This window comes from Macaca fascicularis, chromosome 12 (assembly GCF_037993035.2).
Source record: "Macaca fascicularis isolate 582-1 chromosome 12, T2T-MFA8v1.1".
NCBI classification, from domain to species: Eukaryota; Metazoa; Chordata; class Mammalia; order Primates; family Cercopithecidae; genus Macaca; species Macaca fascicularis.
In genome coordinates, this window is record NC_088386.1 from 128,725,820 (window position 1) to 128,743,128 (window position 17,309).

General features: G+C 37.4%; 1 protein-coding gene across 12 annotated transcripts in view; it reads left to right on the forward strand.

The window, feature by feature from the left end:
- GIGYF2 (GRB10 interacting GYF protein 2) overlaps positions 1 to 17,309 on the forward strand; it is a 165,486-nt gene that overhangs the window by 109,021 nt on the left and 39,156 nt on the right. For all 12 annotated transcript variants that reach the window (XM_065526255.1, XM_065526261.1, XM_065526260.1 and 9 more), the window contains 6 exons: positions 4,887 to 5,053; positions 8,120 to 8,211; positions 9,666 to 9,773; positions 10,848 to 10,948; positions 14,038 to 14,138; positions 15,277 to 15,438. In XM_065526255.1, coding sequence (XP_065382327.1) covers positions 4,887 to 5,053; positions 8,120 to 8,211; positions 9,666 to 9,773; positions 10,848 to 10,948; positions 14,038 to 14,138; positions 15,277 to 15,438 — 731 coding nt within the window. The remainder of the gene's footprint in view (positions 1 to 4,886; positions 5,054 to 8,119; positions 8,212 to 9,665; positions 9,774 to 10,847; positions 10,949 to 14,037; positions 14,139 to 15,276; positions 15,439 to 17,309) is intronic.

Below are 17,309 nucleotides of genomic sequence, written 5' to 3' on the forward strand. Positions count from 1 at the left end.
ATTCTAGATACTAGTCCTTTGATGGATATGTGGTTTGCACATATTTTTTGTCAGTCTTTATCTTCTCATTTCATTCTCTTAATAGGGTCTTTCACAGAGCAAAAAGTTGTAAATTTTGATGAATACAATAGATATATGTTTTTCTTTTATAGGTGGTTCTTTTTTGTATTAAGTTTAACAAGAACACTTTGCCTAAGCTTTAGATTCCAACAGTTTTTTTTTTCATGGAAAAATTTTACAGTTTTTATATTTTACATTTAAGTTCGCGGTCCATTTTAAATTAATTTTCGTGTAAGCTAGTTTTTTTTTTGCTGTTTTTTTCTCAGTGAGTGTCCATTTGCTTCAGGACCAAGAATGTCTTTTCTCTCTTAAATTGTTTTCTTTCACCTTTGTTAAAATTTAGTTAAGCATATTTGTGTGGGTCTATTTCTTTGTGGTTCTGTTTCTATTTCTACTTCTTAATTTTGTCCTATAGATCACTGTCTCTTCCTTCACCAGTACTATACAATCTTGATTACTGTAGCTGTATAATATGTCTTGAAATTGGGTAGACTGATTCTTCCCAGTTTAATCTTGTTTTTAAAAATTTTTTTTAACTTTGTAGTTCCTTTGCCTTTCCATAAAAATTTTTAGGATAATCTTGTCTGTATTTACTAAAAATCTTGTTGAGATTCTGATAGGAATTATGTTGAACCTCTGTATCAGTTTGAGAAGAATTGATGTCTTTACCATGTTAGTCTTTTAGTTCATGAACTTGGTGTGTCTGTCTGTGTCATTAGATCTTTGATTTCTTTCATCAGTGTTGTGTAGTTTTCAGCATACATTCTATATGTGTAGATTTACATCTGAGCATCTCAGTTTTTTTTTTTTTTTTTTTCCCCAGTGATAGTAAATGTTTGAGCTCATTTATTAGCTCAAGGAGTTCTTTTTGCTTTCTGTTCTTTGGGTAGTTTCCTTGAGATTTTACATAGACAGTCATATTTACCATAAATAGGGACAGCTTTATATCTTCATTTTAAATCTGTATGCCTTTTATTTGTTTTTGTTGCCTTATTGTGTGTTTGATCACTATATTGAGTGAGAGTGGTGAGAGTAGACATCCTTCCCTTGTTTTCCTGTGTTCTTTTAAAGGGAATACATTCAGTCTTTAATAATTAAATGTAATGTTAGCTGTAAGGTTTTTATAGATGTTCTTTATCAAGTTGAGGAAGTACCCATTCATTCCTGTTTTCTGAGAGTTTTTATTGTGAGTGGGTATTGGATTTTGTCAGATGCTTTTCCTGCCTCTGTTGATTGATCGTGTGATTTTTCTTTAACCGTTTCATGTGGTGGGTTATATTGATTGCTGTTCGAATATTGAACTAGCTTTGCATCCTTGAAATAAATACCACTTGGTCATGATACATAGTCTTTTGTAGATACTGGTGAATTATATTTTCCAATATTTTGGTAAAGATTTTTGTATCTGTATTCATGAGGGATGTTGTTTTATTTATTTATTTATTTATTTTTTTTTTTTGAGACTGAGTCTGGCTCTGTCGCCCAGGCTGGAGTGCAGTGGCCGGATCTCAGCTCACTGCAAGCTCCGCCTCCCGGGTTTACGCCATTCTCCTGCCTCAGCCTCCGGAGTAGCTGGGACCACAGGCGCCCGCCACCTCGCCCGGCTAGTTTTTTGTATTTTTTAGTAGAGACGGGGTTTCACCGTGTTAGCCAGGATGGTCTCGATCTCCTGACCTTGTGATCCGCCCGTCTCAGCCTCCCAAAGTGCTGGGATTACAGGCTTGAGCCACCATGCCCGGCTGAGGGATGTTGTTTTATAGTTTTGTTTTTTGTGTAGTTTTAGTATCAGGGTAATATTAGCTTCATAAAATGAATGGGAAAGTATGTCTTCCCCTTTTATTTTCTGAAAGAGGTTTTTTTAGAATTGGCGTTAATTCTTTAAATGTTTGATGGAGTTCTCCATTGAACCCACCTGGAGCCTTCTTTTTTGGAAATTAAAAAATTGTATTTTCTATTTCCCTAGTAGTTTTAAAGTTATTTAAATGATCTATTTTATGTGAGCGAGTTGTGGTAGTTTGTGTTTTTAAATGAATTGGTCCATTTTGTCTAAGATATCAAATGTATATGTGTAGAGTTGTTTGTAGTATTTCCTTATTATCCTTTTGATGTCTGCAGTTTCTGTAGTGATACCTCATTTCTGATATTGGAAATGTGTGTATTTCTCTTTTTTTCTTGTCAGTCTTGCTAGAGGTTTCTCAGTTATACTGAAATTTTCTAAAAATCGGTTCTTTATTTCACTGCATTTTCTCTCTTGCACTGAAATAGAGAGTTGTTCTTATTTTCAGTTTTATTTCTACTCATTTCTTTCCTTCTGATTGCTTAGGGTTTATTTTATTTTATTCCATTTTATTTTATTTCTTTTCTTTTTGGAGACAGTCTTACTCTGTCACCCAGGCTAGTGTACAGTGGCGTGATCTTGGCTCACTGTAACCTCTGCCTCCTGGGTTCAAGTGATTCTTGTGCCTTGGCCTCCCAAGTAGCTGGGATTACAGGCACGTGCCGCCACACCCAGTTAATTTTTGTATTTTTAGTAGAAATGGGCTTTCACCATGTTGGCCAGGCTTATCTCAAGTGATCTGCCTGCCTTGGCCTCCCAGAGTGCTGAGATTGCAGGCATGAGCCACCATGCCCGGCTTTATTTTGTTCTTTTTAGATTTATGAAGTGGGAGCTTAGATTATTGATTTGGAACTTTTTCTCTTTTCTAATGGAAACATTTAATACTATACATTTCTCTCTCAGCACTTCTTTAGTTGTATCCCACAAAATTAGATATGTGTATTTTCATTATTTTCATTTTCTTTCTTTGTTTTTTTGAGACTGAGTCTCACTCTGTCACCCAGGCTGGAGTGTGGTGGTGCGATCTTGGCTCACTGCAACCTCTGCTTCCCAGATTCAAGCGATTCTCCTGCCTCAGCCTCCCAAGTAGCTGGGACTACAGGCATGCACCACCATGCCCAGCTAATTTTTGTGTTTTTTAGTAGAGACATGGTTTCACCATGTTGGCCAGGCTGGTCTCGAACTCCTGACCTCGGGTGATCTTCCCACCTTGGCCTCCTAAAGTGCTGGGATTAGAGACATGAGCTGCTGGGCCCAGCCTGTATTTTTATTTCCATTCAGTTCTGTGTATTTTAATTTCCCTTGAGACTTCCTCTTTTACCCTTGGATTATTTTGAAGTATACTTTTGGGTTTCTAAGTGTTTGGAAGATTTCCTGTTATTTTTCTTGTATTGCTAGCTTGATTCTTGGTGGTCAAAGAACATACTATATGTGATTTTTTTTTAAAATTATTTCCATAGGTTTTTTGGGGAACAGGTTGATACTTGGTTACATGAGTAAGTTATTTAGTGGTGATCTGTGAGATTTTGGTACACCCATCACTCGAGCAGTATGCACTGAATATGATTTCAATTTTTTAAAATCTTTTTATGTTTGTTTTATTGCCCCAAATATGTTCTATTATTGCTGTATGTTCTGTGGTTAGTTGAAAAGAATATGTATTTTTCTATATTTGGAATGTTCTGTAAAGTCATTTCACTTCTGTTGGTTGATTGTGTTGTTGAATTCTGTAATCTTGCAGATTTTCTGCTAGTTGGTCTATCACGTGGTGGTTACGTCTTCAAATTGTGGATTTGTCTGTTTCTTTTTTTCAGTTCTGTCAGATCCTGCTCCGTATATTTTGGAGATTTGTTGTTTGGTACATACATATTACAATTCCTGCATCTTCTATGTGTATTGACCCTTCTTTATTACATCTCTCTGTCTCCGATAATTTTCTTTGCTCTGAAGTCAACGGTATCAAACATGAAGATAGCTTACTTTAAGTTAATATTTGCATGATATATCTTTTTATCTCCTCAATCTGCCTACTTTGTTATATTTTGTGTGACTTTCTTGTAGATAGCATATAATTAGGTCATGTATTTTGGTTGCTGACTTCTTCATCTCCAAATCTGTGATATATGCTATCAAAAGAAAAACCAGGGAATTCATGATCATGTCATCACTGAGACCCCTAGTCAGCCTACCTTCTTCTCTCCACCTTTCAGTGTTACTTGTTTTATATATTAATACAGTGTCCAGGGTTTCTAGTTGTACTTAAAGGAGGAATAGGGAAAAGCACATCTACTTAATCTTCTGAAGTGGAAGTTCCAGGGGTTTGCTTTATTTATTGCCATATCCCTACTGTCTACATCGTATATCATCAATGTTAAGTAAATATTTGTTGAATGAATTAATGGTTTTTTGATCAGAGTGAATTTGTATGTTAATTTTATGTATATGAAATACTTGATTATATCTTTTTTGTATATGAAATACTTGATTATGTCATATTATAAAACATTCAGAGAATACTCGTTTTTTCCCCACTACCAAGGTCAGAGAGTGAATTATAATTTGTCTTAATTATTATTTACATTTTGCCCCACTTTCACTAATCTATGGCAGAAAATGAAAATTGGAGAACGTTTTCAGCCTTGCATGTTTATATTCTTTATGCCTAAATGATACAAAGTCTAGTAAATACTTAACTCTTCAATTGTATCATACTTTACTGACACATGAATTGTTGTGGAGATTGAGATAGAGACAGTTATGCTCCTTATAATTGAAGTACTGCTGATAATTTGGGGTGTATAAACACAGACTTTATTTCTAAATTATTTTATTAGAAGTCTGTTAGCTACCTTTAGAGGTGAATTAAATTAGATGGTATAAAACCTTTTGACAGATGCCACCTCAATGAGGATCAGATGCAGGAAATATTTTTTTTCTCTGAATCTGAAAGATTTCTTATTGTCCTTCTGTTTAATTGGTGCTATTATAGGTCCCTTCAATAATCAGGAGATGGCAGAATGGTTTCAGGCGGGCTATTTTACTATGTCTTTATTGGTGAAGAGAGCATGTGATGAAAGCTTCCAACCTCTTGGCGATATCATGAAAATGTGGGGAAGGGTTCCCTTTTCCCCAGGTCCAGCTCCCCCTCCCCATATGGTAAGTACCTTCCACCTTACCTGAAATACATATTAGTCACAGAAACACTTGATTCTCTTTGAAAACACAACCCAGATATATCATCTAATGAAGGAATTGTAGTTCTTTGAAATGAATGGAAATAGTAAGGGAAAGTCTGAATGGAAGACTGAATACTTAGCTATAATGATCTTTTCAAAACTCAAGTAACCTGTGCCTGTCCTCTTCACACCCCACCTCCTCCCCAACAGAGAAATGGAATCCTTCAGTAACATTCCAGCAAATGTAAAATGAAGACCGACACCTTGTCCTGGCCTACCTACCAGGTCCTGCAATGCCTGGCACCTTACCTTTCTAAGCTCATTTCAGAGCTTTTACCTTTATCTGCTAGGCTTCAACACAGTTGACCTCTTTGACTTTCTTTGCTGCCTCTAGTTAGAATAAACATTCCCCTCTCTTCCACTTGATTTGCCTCTTGCCTTCTCACTCATAATGTTCCTAAATTTGAGGTTTGCCTTAAAATAAATGTTACCAGTGCTTCAAAAATATTTTGAGGACTTAAAAAAATTTAGTTACTGGTATTTTAATTAAAAAATGGAACCATGGCTGGGCACATTGCCTCACTTCTGTAATCCCAGTGTGGGAGGGATTTGGGAGGCCAGAGTTGGAGGATTGCTTGAGCCCAGGAGTTTAAAACCACCCTGGACAATGAAGTGAGACCTGTCTCTACAGATAGTTAACAAAATAATAATCATAAAAAACTAGCCAGATGTGGCAATCAGTGACAGAGGTGGGATGATCACTTGAGCCTAGAAGTCGAGGCTGCAGTGAGTCGTGATTGCGCCATTGCACTGCAGCTTGGGCAACAGAGTGAGACCCTGTCTCAAAAAAATAATAATAAAAGGAACCTTAATGCTGGTGATCTCCCTAGGGCTCTGACACTGGGGTACTATTGGCAGGGACATCCTTCTTCCTCTTGCGGCTGCTCTTGGACTCTCTCAGTAGTGTTCCTTTTGGAGGTCTGTCACCTGTACCTCATTTTTTCTTCTCCAGGTTAGACTGTCTGGTGACGGGCTATAGTTAAAAGTTACCATAAACCTTTTTTTTTTCCTGTTTTTTAAAGAGATGGAGTCTCGCCATGTTGCCCAGGCCAGTCTCAAACTCCTGGGCTCAGGTGGTCCTCGCACCTCGGCCTTCCAAAGTGCTGGATTTCAGGAATGAGCCACTGTACCCAGCCCATAAACCTTTAGTATGGACACTGCGTTTCTACAGTAAAGTCACCATTGACTTATTCATCAATTTTATATTGAGGGCCTGTGCCAGGCCTCCTAGTAGGTTCTTAGGAGATGAAGATGAGTAAGACCTATACTCTGTAGTCAAGGGAGTGTGTAGGTGAGGAAAGTGGCTTTTTTTCCATTTTTTTTTCTTTTAAATGTTGATCTTAACCCAGTATTTGATTTTAAAATCCACTAATGTGTTGAGACCTATAGTTTATGGAGAGCAGTGGTCTAGAATGGAAGATTCCTAGGTGAGAGGAATTTTTTCTCACACCATCCTAGTTGTTTTAAGTCACAAGAAAAATTATACTGTGTATTGCAGCATATAAATTTAACTTATATATCAAGTTTAAGCTTTATTTCCCTTCTCTGAAATTAAGATGGGCTTTGATCTTGCACATCGCAGAAGCTGAAAGCTCATCTCTTGGATATTGGTGTGCTTGCAGTAGTCCACTTCCCAGTTTCCAGTTAGAGGAGCTGAGCCTCAGTCATACCTGTGTAGGAGGGAAACTGTGCAAAGCCCTGCTTCCTGTCTGTTATTGTCTTTGCCCTGAATATTGTTGATTAAAGAGAGCCCCCCTTCATGATGAATGTATACCTTGAAACTTAGTTTTTCATGTAGACATTTTAGATGAACCTAAGGTACTAGCTATCCTCCAGTATTGAACAAGCAAGAAAAATGTCTCTGAATTTCAGATAATCCCTACCCCAAGAAATTGTGTATCAAATGTCTTATTTCAAACTATAATCAATATATAATAAAGATATAAACTTATGATTTACCTAGTCTGTCATACTTACACTTTTTCTTCTGTTATCTTATACTTCATATTTCTTTCTCCTAATTGTAACTTTTCATAATTTAAATTCCAGTCATATTATTTCACATATAAGCTAAAAAAATTGATTTTATTTTACTGCAACTTATTTTTTCTAACTCATGATGTATTAATAGCAACAGAAACACTTCATTTTGGGGGAGTTATAGTTATCAAAGTGTGTGTGTGTGTGTGTGTGTGTGTATATATATATATTTTTTTTTTTTTTGGTTTTTGAGATGGAGTCTTGCTCTATCACCCAGGCTAGAGTGCAGTGGCACAGTCTAGGCTCACTGCAACCTCCACCTCCCAGGTTCAAGTGATTCTCCTGCCTCAGCCTCCTGAGTAGCTAAGACTATAGGTGTGTGCCACCACACCCAGCTAATTTTTGTATTTTTAGTGAAGACAGGGTTTCATCATGTTGGCCAGACTGGTCTCAAACCCCTGACCTCGTGATCCACCCGCCTTGGCCTCCCAAAGTGCTGGGATTACAGGTGTGAGCCACTGCGCTTGACCTCTTTTTATATTCTTAACATCTTTAAGATAGATACTGGCTCCCTGCATTCCTTATATACCATTATAAAATTATATAGCATTTCCTTTGACCTTTAGATACTTTTACATTTTTCTGTATTACATCAAGTTTATCTAATTTCTGCATTATCTAATTATACAGTCTTTCAGTTACAGTAATAACTCTGGAGTACAGTTGAACATTCAGCTTTAAGGGCAGGAATGGAGAATGGCAGCTGAAATAAGGACCCTTTGTCACTTCAGGGAATCTTTTATAATATTTACACCACTGTTTCCACTAGAAGGCGCTGTTTAGTTTTTAAAGATGTCTGAGTTTTTACTCAAGTGTTTGGGTAAAAGGGTAGAGTGGGAGGTAAAGATCTTAGATTTATTTTGATTTCAGATACCTGTACTAAGTGGCTTTTAGGTTCTTTGCAGTTTATTTAATGGTATTTACTTCCTCACCACTTTATTCCTAGGGAGAACTGGACCAGGAACGACTGACCAGGCAGCAAGAACTCACAGCCTTATACCAGATGCAGCACCTGCAGTACCAGCAGTTTTTAATACAGTAAGAAGAGTTATGCAGTAGGATGTACTGCAGCATGAAAACAGACTTTAAATAGAATCTGCTCTCAAGTCTCACCTTTTACAGCAGAGAGAACTAATGGCTTATATGGCACTTCAGTTGGCCAGCTAGTGGCATCTTACTGCCATACATTCTAATTTTAGTCTTGTCATTTATTTGTTTGTTTGTTTATTTATTTATTTATTAGAACCTCACTCTGTCATCCAGGCTGAGTACAGTGACATGATCTCGGCTCACTGCAACCTCCACCTCCCTGGTTCAAGTGATTCATGTGCCTCAGCCTCCTGAGTAGCTGGGACTAACAGGCATGTGCCACCACGCCCAGCCTATTTTTGTATTTTTAGTAGAGATAGGGTTTCACTGTGTTGGCAAGGCTGGCCTCGAACTCCCACCCTCAAGTGATCTGCCTGCCTCGCCTCCCAAAGTGCTGGGATTACAGGTGTGAGCCATCACTCCTGGCTTATCTTACTTTTAAATACCAGAAGTTTAGAAGATGACACATAACTTTAATTTTGTAAGCTCTTTAGTTTCTAAGTGCCTCCTGAGTGGCTCAGCTTTGAATGCCACAGAGGAAAAAAAACATACATACATATATATATATATATATATATATATAAATATAAGCGAGAGGGTGGGAAAGAAGTTAAGGTTAATTCTTTTAGGAGTGGTGTGGAATGACAGCAAAGTCAGTCAGGTTTTGTTGTATCCCTTTTGTAGAAGAAATGAGACTTGCAGTTATGTGGTGCAGAGGTTGGCAAAGTCTGACCTTTGGGCTAAATCTGGCCTGCTCTGTATTTTTATAAGCAAAGTGTTACGGAAACAGACACACCTTTTGGTTTGTGGGATGTGTATTGCTGCTTTTGCCTTACGATGGTAGAATTGAGTAGTTGCAACAGACAGTATATGACCTGCAGCGATGAAACTATTTACTCTCTGGCCCATTACAAAAGTTTAACCCTGATCTAGTGAAGAAAAATTACCTAAATTTTTCCAAGGTGAAGACTATCAATGTATGAATTTTTATAGAAGTGTTACATTTTTTACAAAGGGTGCATCGTATGGAAAAAGCTACTAATTTGAATCTTTTGTTTTTCATTTGATTTCTGATAAAAGGTTATCTTTGGAGTTTACCAGTTTTTGACATTTGTGATTTTTAAAATATTTTCTCTGAATAGACCACTTTGCACTGAATTGTGAATTTTTTTGCTATCCTCTTTCACCTGGAAACATGCCATCTATGAGTTCAGTTCTTTCTAGAATGAAGCATTTCTATATGTCTGTTATAATGAAGAATTATAAAATATATTTGATAGCTATTTCTAATAATGTTTCCAGGAGCGGGGGGGGGCGCTTTGAATGGAACTTTGTCTTTCAACATCTCAGCCATGTGAAATAAATGTGGATTGACAGATTATACCTTTTTTTACTTTTTGAAGACAACAATATGCACAGGTTTTGGCCCAACAGCAGAAAGCAGCCCTGTCTTCCCAGCAGCAACAGCAGTTGGCACTTCTTCTTCAGCAGTTTCAGGCCCTGAAGATGAGGTTGGTGGTCATTCCATTATGTGTCATATTGGGTGCATGTGTTGTGAAAGAAAGAGAAGAAAGGAGAAATTCTGGTATAGTGTGTGATTTCTGGGACTGGAACACTCCCAACATATAGCTGCATGTTGTATGTAAAAACAATACATTTTAAAAAAATATTTCAGGTAGAGATAAGCGTTTATTTGGTATTTTACTCATAGAGATAAATTTTGATTAATCAAAAGACCTAAGAGTAATGGGCACACTTGAGAAACAGTGTCATCTTATGGAACCTGCAACAGAAAAACTGTAGCCTAGGATTTTAATTTCACTTTTACCCATAGTATCTCAAAGTATTAGCCACACCACACAAGGTTTTAATTTTCTAGAACTCAAAAGCCATTAAGGTAGGTCTAAGGAAAAGGAAATTATGCTAGAAGTCTAGAAGAAATTTCTGCTGTTTCAGATTATCATTCAGAGTAATATTTCTCCTGAACAAGTATCAGTCACTGCTCTTAAAAATCTTACTGTCTCATTCAGCCAAAACTGTTTGTATTTCTTTTGAGCCTTAACACATCCTGTGAGGTAGGCAGTTTACGTGGTAGGAGCTCCATTTTATGGATGGGCAAACTGGGACTCTGAGAGGTTGGTTATAGGACTTGATTAATATAACACACAGGAAACTCAGGCTAAAATGCAGACCTTTTATCTTAAAGTGCATTGAGTTTTTCATTATAATATGCTGTCTCTGTGACTTCTATTGAGATGATTTGGTTTTTTTTTTTAAGATATGGATATACAGTATCTTTAAGGTATACATATCTTTAAGATATGAATATACAGTAGGTATATCCATCATTTAGAAGTCAGTATTACCATAGAGGATTCCAGAAGTGTGATCATTGTGCCCTTCTCTTTGTTCCACTCTAAATTGCTTTGGTGTAGTGTTAGGTTTTAGTAAAAGAGTGAAGGCGTTTTCTAGCCAGATAACCTGGAGAACCTACATATAATCTAGAAATTCCTCTTCCTCTTTTTTTTTTTTTTTTTTTTTTGCAAATGATAAGAACAAGTTAATTTTTTATTTCCCTTTTGCAGAATATCTGATCAGAACATCATTCCCTCAGTAACTAGGTCTGTGTCGGTGCCAGATACTGGCTCTATCTGGGAGCTTCAGCCAACAGCTTCACAGCCTACAGGTAAAAACTTAGATTAACCTTTAGTACCACTCTGAGGATTTAGATATTATTAATAATTTTACAATTCAATTCTTAAAACATATATTAGGTTTCTGAATCCATTTGTATTTGATGTTAACAAAAAGGTTCATTTTTTACTAGATCCAGGCAATATTGAAGGTGTTACTGAAAATATACTTTTAAGGATTTGTTTGAATTTATTTAGTGGATTTTTTTTTTTTTTTTTTTTGAGTCAGCGTCTCTTTTATGTTGCTGTGATCAGTGTGGAAAAATCGTTTAAATTATTTTCGATCTTTTTAGCCAGATGGGGAAAAAAAGCGTACCTAAAAAGGTAAGTAGTGGTAATCTATTCTCTTGAGTTAGAAATTAACACAAGCTAGGCATGGTGGTGTGTGCCTGTAGTGCTAGCTACTCAGGAGGCTGAGGTGGAGGATTGCTTGAGCCCAGGAGTTCCAGGCTGCAGTGAGCTATGATCATGCCAAGGCTTTTTAGCCTTGGCAACGGAACAAGGCTCTGTCTCTAAGAAAGTAAAAAAAAAAAAAAAAAAAAAAGAATTGATGTTAACAAACACTCTAGGTACCCAGAAATTTTGGGAAAAGAAAAACCTGCTATGAATTGAGCACCTTTTCTCACTTTTATCTTTTTACATCGAATTAGAAAATTTGGGGTTGAGATTTTTTTAAGTCTTGGTATTGGTGGAGGACCACTGTTTTTCTTTCTTTTTTTTTTCCTGAGACAGACTCTTGCACTGTCGCCCAGGCTGGAGTGCAGTGATGCGTTCTCAGCTTACTGCAACCTCCACTTCCTGGGTTCAAGCAATTCTCCTGCCTCAGCCTCCTAAGTAGCTGGGATTACTTACAGGTGTACGCTATCACCCCTGACTAATTTTTGTATTTTTAGTAGAGACAGGATTTCACCTTTGTGGCCAGTCTGGTTTCAAAGTGACCTCAAATGATCTGCCCACCTTGGCCTCCCAAAGTGCTGGGATTACAGGTGTGAGCCACTGCGCCCAGCCGAGCACCTCTGTTTCTTATGGTCTGAATACCTGCAGAGATGGATAGTTTGATCCATGGGTAGTCCTTTCAAGAGATTATAGTTGGTGTTGAAGATCCTCAAGAATTATAGGCCTTGGTGGAGTTTTTCTAGAGCTGTTGAGCCATTCAGGTCATGGTTCTGTTGTTAACATTGACCCTGCAGATTTTTGCAGAAGGATGATTGTCTTCCCTTATCAACTTTCCTTGCTGTTTGTACCTTATTTTTTCTTGGTAGCCATTTATAGTTAGGATGTTAAGAATAGAGGTTGAGCACCCATCCCTAATCTAAAAGTCCACAATCCAAAATGCTTCAAAATCTAAAACTTTTTGAGCATTGACATGATTTCACAAGTGGAATTTTTTTTTTTTTTAGACAGTATTGCTGTGTTGCCGAGGCTGGCATGTAGTGGCGCAATCTCGGCTCACTGCAACCTCTGCCTCCTGGGTTCAAGAGGTTCCCTTGCCTCAGCCTCCCGAGTAGCTGAGATTACAGGCACCTACCACTACGCTTGGCTAATTTTTGTAGTTTTAGTAGAGATGGGGTTTCACCACATTGGCCAGGCTGATCTCAAATTCCTGGCCTCAAGTGATCTGCCCGCCTCGGCCTCCCAAACTACTAGGATTACAAGCATGAGACATGGTGCCCAGTCCACGATTGGACAATTTTACACATAAATACTTAACACAAACATTTTTTTCATGCCCCAAATTATTTAAAAATGTTGCATTAAACTACTTTCAGGCTGACTGGGCACAGTGGCTCACGCCTGCAATCCCAGCACTTTGGGAGGCCGAGACAGGTGGATTACGAGGTCAGAAGTTCAAGACCAGCCTGGCCAAGATGGTGAAACCCCGTCTCTACTAAAAATAAAAAAAAATTAGCCAGGCGTGGTGGCGGGCGCCTATAATCCCAGCTACTCTGGAGGCTGAGGCAGGAGAATCGCTTGAACCCTGGCGGAGGTTGCAGTGAGCCGAGATCGCACCACTGCACTCCAGCTGAGGTGACAGAGTGTGACTCCATCTCAAAAAAAAAAAAAAGCACCTTCAGGCTGTGTCTACAAAGTGTATATGAAAGATTAATGAATTTTTTGTTGGATCTCATCTCAGAGATAGCTCATTATGTATATGCAAATATTTCAAAATCTGAAAAAATCCAAAATTTGAAATGCTTCTGATCCCAAGCATTTTAGGTAATGGATACTCAACCTGTATTCTGCAGTGTTTTGGAAACTTTTAAGTACTGTATTAAACTATTTCTCTCTTTGGATTTATATGCAGTCAAGGTCCTTTAAAAGTAGTCCATTGGTTTCATACAGACAGTATTTGATAGTGTATAATTAGACTATGGTAGGAATGTAGAAGACAGAGAATGCTGAAAAATGGTGCTAGCAAACTTCAAGCCATTATCTGTTTACTTCCAAATGTGATCTTGCAGTGCCCTTCAGGTTAGCAGGACCAGGTCTCACTTGTAAGACTTGCCTGGCCTTTCCAGAGGTCTCCACAGCTCCAGCTGTAATGCTTACTTTCACTCTCTCTTTATTGAGATGAAATTCACTTAACACAAAATTAACCATTTTAAAGTGAACACTTGAGTGGCATTCACAATATTGTGCAACCACCTACTTCTCTCTAGTTGGTGTGCAGTAAGAGGCTATATGGTTACTGGAAATCTATGTGGAGTCTTAATACATTGGGATTTAAATCCTGGCATGGCCACATGCTTGCCATGTGCCCTTGGGAGTGTTAGAAACTACTTCTGACCCTTAGTTTGTTCATCTGTAAAAATGAGGGTATGAATAGAAACCTTATAGAGCTTTGTAAGGATGCAGTTAATTCCCTAATAAATGCCTGGTACTTCCCTTCATTCTAGATGTGTTGAAGGATATTCATAGAAACTAGAGTCCATTGGCAGTTCAGTCTACTCAGAGGCAAAACAGATGTGTTTGGTGGAGCTCATTTAGGCACAGGGAAGCAGCTTTTTTCATGATTCCTATGGATCTGTCACCATGTGTGTAAGCTCTGTCATCCCTCGTTCTTTCTTTTGTTGTCTTACAGTTTGGGAAGGCGGTAGTGTATGGGATCTTCCTCTGGACACCACGACACCAGGCCCTGCCCTGGAACAGCTTCAGCAGCTAGAGAAGGCCAAAGCTGCAAAGGTCTGAAACTCATTCTTCTACAACAGTGCATTGTCATCTGGCTACAGGACATGAACATTGCTGTTTATTCATCTCTTTAGCTAGCTATAGTTTTTACTTTTTACTTTCAGTTTACTGCTGCTTAGCTGTTGTAAGTACATTCATGTTGTATCTTTACTGTGCTCTCTTCTCCCAAAAAAAAAAAAAAACCTCAAAACAGAATTTAAATTAATATGTTTGGTTTGATTAGTTGGCACATTGTTGATTATAGACACATACATATTTTAGTTACGTAATTCATGGTATGAACATTTGTTATAAGTAACAAGAATGTGAGAAAATATCCACTACATTATTTATGAGGCTCGTGATATGTGGCTTGAGTTCTCCCATTGAATCTTTATAGTGGTATTTGTTTATATTTCTTAGTATCCACAGATGTAGCAGACAAAAAGCCCAACATCAACATTAGATTGTGTGTTCCATTCACATTTTTTGGAGGAACTAAATCTTGAATTTTGGTTTTAGTACTTGACAGAATAGAATGTCTACATCAATACCTAGTGTCATTGTAATGATTTCTAGGTTCTCATGTATGCAAGAGAGTGTTGTTGCTGTTTTATTCTTAATGCATTCTTATCCCCTGAGGTTGTGACAGCCCCCTTAGAGTGCCCAGAATGTGGAAAGGTTCATGCAACATTGCTGTTAAAACATTACAGCCACACTGTTAAATGTTCAATCAGAAAATGATTTGTAGGGATGAGTAAAGAAGTACCATCCAAGAGCATTCTGATGTTACTCTCTTGTGTGGTAAAATGGTAATGTGGAGTGTGGAGGCAAGTACAGGTGGGAGGAAAGTGCGTTCAATTGAGACAATCATAAAATTCTTCTAATTACTGTGATGTGTCACAGCTTAGAGTTGTTATAGGGTGTTAATGTTGTAGCATATGTCAGAATTTCCTTCCTTTTAAAGGTTGAATAATATTAATATTCCATTGTATGTATATAACATATTTTGTTTATCTATTGATCTTTTGGATCACCTGGTTGCAGTACAGTACAAGCAGCTGATTGAATGAGCGAATATTACTGGTCAGTGCTTTTGGAGTGTTCCTGTGCTTGGTTTCAAGTTTCTAAGAACACTCTTGTGTAATCACAGCTAGAGCAAGAAAGAAGAGAGGCAGAAATGAGGGCGAAACGGGAAGAGGAAGAGCGAAAGAGGCAAGAAGAACTCCGAAGACAACAGGAGGAAATTCTTCGGCGACAGCAGGAAGAAGAAAGGAAAAGGCGAGAGGAAGAAGAACTTGCCCGAAGGAAACAGGTATATGTCTGGGGACTCTGATCATAGGATTAGTGCTTGATGAGGGCTTTCAGGCTGCCTTCTTTCATCATTTCACAGATACTCCTGAAGGCCATAGGATTGGGGTTAGAACCTTAGAATACTCACTCACCTTTGGAAAGAATCTCTGTTTTCCACCAACCCACTGTAGGGATATTCTTCAGTCCTAGTAAACCACTGGAATTGATTTGCTTTGCATATTTCCTAGGGTTTTATAAACCAGTTAGATTTCAGAAGTTCTGTCCTTCTCTCTAAAAACAATGAGAAAGTAACTTTGATGTGCAGCATTAAATGTCAAAATTTAAAAGTTACATGGGCTTTAAAAAAATTGTGCTAACATATACATAACATAAAATTTACCATTTTAAGTGTACTTTCAGTGGTGTCAAGTATATTCATTCATATTGCTGTGCAACCCTCACAAACATGTCTGTAGAACTTCTCCAGTTTTGCAAACTACATACCCATTAAACAAGGAGCCCCACTCCCTCCATCTCATAGCTCCTAGTAACCACTATTCTTTCTGTGTCTGTGAATTTAAGCTAAATCAATTTCTTATGTAAGTAGAATTATACAATATTTGTCCTTTTGTGTTGGGCTTATTTCACTTAAGGTTTATTCATGTTGCAGCGTGTATCAGAATTTCCTTCCTTCTAATGGTTGAATAATATTCCGTTGTGTGTTTATCCATTCCTCTGTTGATGGACATTTAGATGACTTCCACGTTTTAGCTATTGTGAATAATGCTGCTGTGAACATGGGTGTATAGATATCTGTTTGAGTCCTTGCTTTCAACACTTTTGCATATATACCTAGAAGTGGAATTGCTGGATCATATGGTCATTCTCTTTTGAATTTTTTTAAGAACTGCCATATTGTTTCCCACAGCTGCTGCACCACTTTATATTCCTACTGGCAATGCACAGCAATTCCACTGTCTCCACATTCTCACCAACACTTGTTATTTTATTTTATTTTTTTGGTTTTGCTTTGTTTCTTTTTGATAATAACTTTTTTAAATGGGTATGAAGTGGTATTTCATTGTGGTTTTGATTTACATTTCTCTAATGATTAGTGTTGTTGGGCATCTTTTCACATGCTTATTGACCATTCAAATGTACTTTAAAAAAGTATCTTTGACTAAGACCTCTACCTTCTCTTTATTCTTTCCCTTAATGAACCTCTTCTCTCTATTTTAGTGTTTCTAAATAGGGAGCAAAAAAACCTCTACACATATATTTGCTTTACAACGTTTTCCCTGTATAACTGAGCAAAAACCAGAAAGATAAGACACGTTTTATTTTTCCCCTAGAAAGCAGGTTTTCATTTGAAGAAATTTAGACAGAAATCACCCAGCAATAATTTTGAATGTAATGATTTTTGTATATGGTGTGAGATGAGGGTCTGATTTCATTCTTCTGCCTGTGGATATCCAGTTTTCCCACCACCGTTTGTTAAAGAGACTGTCCTTTCCCCCATTGTGTGTTTGTGGCATCTATGTCAAAAATCAATTGAGTATAAGTGTGTGGATTTATTTCTGGGCTTTGTATTCTCTTTTTGGTTTCTTCTTTTTATTTTTTTGGAGACAGAGTCTCACTCTGTCACCCAGGTTGGAGGTATATATTATTTGTACTTACATTTTATAACCCTCCTTTTGACATGAATTATGTCATATTTCCATGTCAAATGTGTATCTAAAAATCTACATCATCATATTTGCTAGCTGTATTAAATTTCATTTTATAAGTAAATTATAATAAGTTAACCAGTTCCCTATTGTTGGACATGAGGGTTGTTTCTAGTTCTTCACTGTTAGATAAGTGTTTGAATGAAAGTCCTTGTAGCTAAGTCTT